This window comes from Geospiza fortis, unplaced genomic scaffold (genome assembly GCF_000277835.1).
Source record: "Geospiza fortis unplaced genomic scaffold, GeoFor_1.0 scaffold271, whole genome shotgun sequence".
Lineage (NCBI taxonomy): Eukaryota > Metazoa > Chordata > Aves > Passeriformes > Thraupidae > Geospiza > Geospiza fortis.
In genome coordinates, this window is record NW_005054405.1 from 2,440,168 (window position 1) to 2,444,740 (window position 4,573).

A 4,573-nucleotide genomic window follows, 5' to 3' on the forward strand; every position below is an offset into this window, starting at 1 on the left:
TTTGCCAAGACAGAAAAAGGCTGGTCCTCTCCCAGACCTCACTGGCAGGGCCTGCCAGGATGTCTGAGGTGAGCCATGGACAAGACTGACAGGAGGGGTTGAACAAGTGTGCATAAAAGAAGGAAAGACAAAGTGGAAAGCCAATTTCTGGGGTCTTTTCTGGTAATGTGTTGCTTTGTGTCTGCTGTTTTTATTGTAGTGAAATCTCTCAGAGCGACTCCCTGGAGAGAATAGAAGCGAGTGCCTTTGACAGCCTCCCCTCCTTGTCTGAAATGTGAGCACCAGTTTAAAAAAGGCATCCACGCTGTGCTTTCGGATCACTGAGGAGTAAACAGGCTGCAGAGAAGTATTCCTGGACCAAATATGTCTCTGTTACTTTGATTGGCTTTGATTGAGACCTGTGATGAGAAAATTTCTCTCCAAAGTCCTGTGTAAAACAGTGAGCACTCTGTAAGGCCTGGCCTTGGAGAACTAGAGACATCCCTGCACAGAGTCCCACTGCTTTCAGTGAGCTCAGTGGCAGGAGGGGAGCTCTGCCACTGTCAGGTTTTCTAAGTGGGGAAATAATTTGAGATGACAACAGATGAGAAAAATCTTTCTTTTTGAAGACGCCGTTTTCAAAGCCCTACATTATTTAAATGCAGCTGCTTAGTATGCATAGCTCTTCTGTGGAGCACTAAAATATTACTCAAAGAGAACATGCACTGATTTTAAACTTGACCTCATAGCACAGGCATCTGAGAGAGAGAGTTAAAAGCAACGAGTAGGAGAACGCTCTGAAATATTTAGTGAAATTGCAAACTCTAAATCTGATTCAATATCTCATTACTGCCTTTTTCACACAGCATGACCAGTGAGTGGCTGAAAATTCTACAACTAAGGACAAATTCATATCTTTTTTCTTTCATATGTGAACATCACTGAAGCCAGTCACTCACATAAGCATGGGATACAGATTAGTCAACCTCTGACTGAGTCCAACTTCCACTAGAATCAGCGGTGTGTTTAGGGAAGGAATGAAAGGTTTGACCCCATGCATTCACCTGCAGTTTATGGATAGCTTGTCTTATGCCTGTCTTCCAAAACCCAAGAGCTAAGCAAGGCCATTGAAGAGCTGGCAAAAAACCTCCTTGGATCTTGAGAGCTGTGCAGGGCTCTCAATGCAAGGACTTGATGTCCCAAGTTGCACTCAAGTCCACATTCAATGGCTGATCAGGGTAGTGAGCTCAATAGCATCCTTGAATTTCAACTTTTTTTTACCATTTCATATGCTAAAACCTTTGTATTTTGTAAGTCATGGGCTGGGAGGGAGCTGGGCTTCAGTTACTGGCTTTTAGGGCAAACAGAACTTTTCCAGATAGTTCAGCTGCTGGAAGTGCTCCTTTGATTAAGAGATCTGCCCATTTTTTGAGTGACCACTAGCAAACAGGATTTCTCACATATTTCTCTCGCACTTTCTGCTGATCCACTTCTACCAACCACTGCTCTAAGGAAGTCCATGGATCTCCAAAGAGGTTAAACTATCTGAGGAACTGCCTTTCCTGGCTAGGAAGAGCATCAGTAATGTAATGGAAACAAGGGATGATTTGAAGGGATCTGATTGTGGAGCAAGGACCAGACACACTCACACCCTCAGGTCCAAGCCCAAAATGCCAACTCCCACCACTGATGAGGATATCCAAGCCAGACCAGCTCAGAAAACCATGAGAACTCAGGCAGTGATATCTTTTGTTGGCTGCCTAAAAATTGCAGGCTGTTTTTATTACCAACAATGCCCCAAAATGCACCCAGTAGCACATTTGCAGGCTGTTTTCTGAGAAAGTAAATTGCAAGCAAAACTCAGGGTCCTCCCAAATTTATATTGATTATAATACTGAAAATTTTTTCCCTCACTGCAGATTAATCCTGAACACAAAAAATCTGTTGCACATTGAGGACGGAGCGTTCAGAAACCTTCCAAGGCTAAAATACTTGTAAGAAAGAGTTCTATTCCTTTTCTGTTTGCTCTATTTATTCTTTTCTCCAAAGGAGTAGACAAATCAAATTAAGGAGTGTAAGGAAAAAGGTTTTTCATGCATTACAGCATCCTAGAAGTACATTGTTTACAACAGCTTTAACCTGGAGTTAGCCAGTAGTGAGCTCTTTCAGTGTACAAGGGCAGGGAAGTGATGGACAAAACAGAAGTCTGCAAAGTAGTTCTGATAAGTGCTTATTTCTAGAATAAAGCTTGCATTTTAACAGAGTGCTAAACAGAAGATGTAACTAAAATCTCTCCCTCATGCTTAATGTAGTGAGAACATATGCTGCTCCTCTAGGACACTGCTTGAGAATTCTGAAAACTTGATTTTTACAGGTCTTACAGTTACCTTTGGAACCTACATAAAAAATTAGATTTGTCAATCACTTTTTAAAGCGCTGTTAAACTTACCCCTACCAAGTCAGCTTCTTGTTGCATCCACTCTGGTAATATTTCCTTCTATAAATAGGAATTATGCTTTTCTCTAGGAGCATTTGTAACACTGGAATAAGACAATTTCCAGACCTGACACAGATCTTCTCAATGGAAGCTCATTTTATTTTGTAAGTAGAGACCCATGCTAACCCAGCTGTGTTTTCCATCTTGCTCCTGAGACACTGACAAAAACTCCTTTTCTCTTTCCTTCCAAAGGGAGCTCTGTGATAACTTGTGTATGACAATTATACCACAAAATGCTTTCCAAGGGATGAACAATGAATCACTGACTCTGTGAGTAAAATAATCCTAGCTCCAGCTCCTTCTGTGAGGATAACACTTCTGCTTGAGGAAAGCGGGTTGACTTCATGGAAATCTTGACATTAAGCCCCATAAAAAATAAATATGCATTGTGTATTGAATTTTAAATGCCTAAGAAACATAGGGCTGTTCTTCAAGATGAAGAGCAGAGTTTTATTTGGGAAAGAAAATAGGACCAGAGATCTAAATCCTCATCTTCCATGCAATGTTGTTTTTAAAAATACCATCACCAGGATATAAACCGCAAAAACTGCACTGGAGGCCAAAGGCTCTGTTCTTACCTCAGGGATTTCTTGAAACAGTTCTTTCAGGGACCAAGCTGTCTGAGGGAGCTCAGCTTCAGCTGCACATCCCTCTGAAAAGGAGGGATGGAGACACAGAATAAATTGGTACAAACGATGGCTGCTGCTTCTTACCCTGATTTCTTTTGCCTCAGCTTACTTTCCTATAAGTCTCCACATCCGACTTTGCTTTTAGCCCGCAGTGGGTTCATTGTTCCAGCCTCCTGTGAGGTGGGTGGGTTTGATGCTATGAGATGCCCCACCTGAGGAACGCAGAAAGCAGCAGAAAGCCAAGGTGTAATGTCCTCTGCCAGCACAGCAAGAACTCTGTATGAATTTCACAGCTCACTTGGCTTCAGGAAAACTTCCACAAAGTAGTGCTGGGAGAGGAGAAATCACGAGCTGAGCCTCTTGGCAGGATGTGGCCAAAATTTGGGTTTCCCAAGGAAGCACCCTGTAAGCCACAGAGAGCAGCAGCAGGGGTGGCAGCCACAAGCCCAGCTTTGGGGGCCAGGCTCCAGGTCACATCCAATAGGAACCCTGCCCAAAACTCCAGGGGTATTTGCACCTGCAAAGGAGCTGCAAGAACTGCAGCTGATGGGCTCTTCATCAGGCTGATATGCCAGCATGACAGTAATTTTAACCCAGATTTTATGTATTGACCAATACCTTCTGGAAAGGAGAGAGGAACTGGGCATAAATGTGACTGAGTGCTACTCCTACACAATGCTAAAGAGGAGCAATTGCTTGGATTAGTGCATCATTTCATCTTATGAGCCTCTTTCCTCCCAGCAAGTTCTCAAAATAACTCCAGAAAAATTATTATTCTGCTAATGGTGCAAGAAAATGAACATAAAAGAGATGGAGAAAGGTGCTTAAAGTCTTTACTGTAACCCTAAAGTGTATTAAATGGGAGGGAGTCTAAGTCAGGAAACAGTCATTTTTCTCCCATCCTTTTGTGACTGGGAGCTCACCACAAGAAGAAAAGAATTATCTTATCAGCAGCTTCCTAATTGTAGAGCTCCATGTTAACTCCACCCCATGTTGTTAGCTGTAATTAGGGGAAGTAATTCCTCCTGCTACAGCATGGTCTGGTGGAACACAAGTAATCTATGGAGGTGTAAAGTCACCCTGCAGTCATACTTTGCACTGCAAATAGCTAATTTAGCCCTTCCAGCAGTTAATGTTTCTTGTGGATTGGGAAATTGATCCCACATATTGTCATGGTCTTTAAGGCTATCACTTAATTTCAGCATTGTGCTGAGGTAGATAACATCTATCAAGTGGAGCCAGGTGTTCCCCACACTTGAGCACTTGGTTTCATAGGGCCAGTTTGCGCTAGCCCAAAAGCAAGTAGAAAAGCAACAACAAAAATGTTGTTTAATTCATAAACAGTTCCACGTTTTCTAATAGGGCTTAACATTAACGAAAAAGCAATAAATACAAGTGACTATATTGAATTCCTATTGGATACATGAACTTAATATCACAAGTGGATATTAATAGACCCATAGGTCAC

The 4,573-nt window shown here is 42.2% G+C and overlaps 1 protein-coding gene across 1 annotated transcript in view; it reads left to right on the forward strand.

Moving 5' to 3' along the window:
* Positions 1 to 239: 239 nt before the first annotated feature.
* LOC102033391 (lutropin-choriogonadotropic hormone receptor) overlaps positions 240 to 4,573 on the forward strand; it is a 13,339-nt gene continuing 9,005 nt past the window's right edge. The window contains exons 1-3 of the mRNA XM_031061254.1: positions 240 to 274; positions 2,506 to 2,580; positions 2,669 to 2,746. Of these exons, the coding sequence (XP_030917114.1) occupies positions 273 to 274; positions 2,506 to 2,580; positions 2,669 to 2,746 (155 nt within the window). The 5' untranslated portion in view covers positions 240 to 272. The remainder of the gene's footprint in view (positions 275 to 2,505; positions 2,581 to 2,668; positions 2,747 to 4,573) is intronic.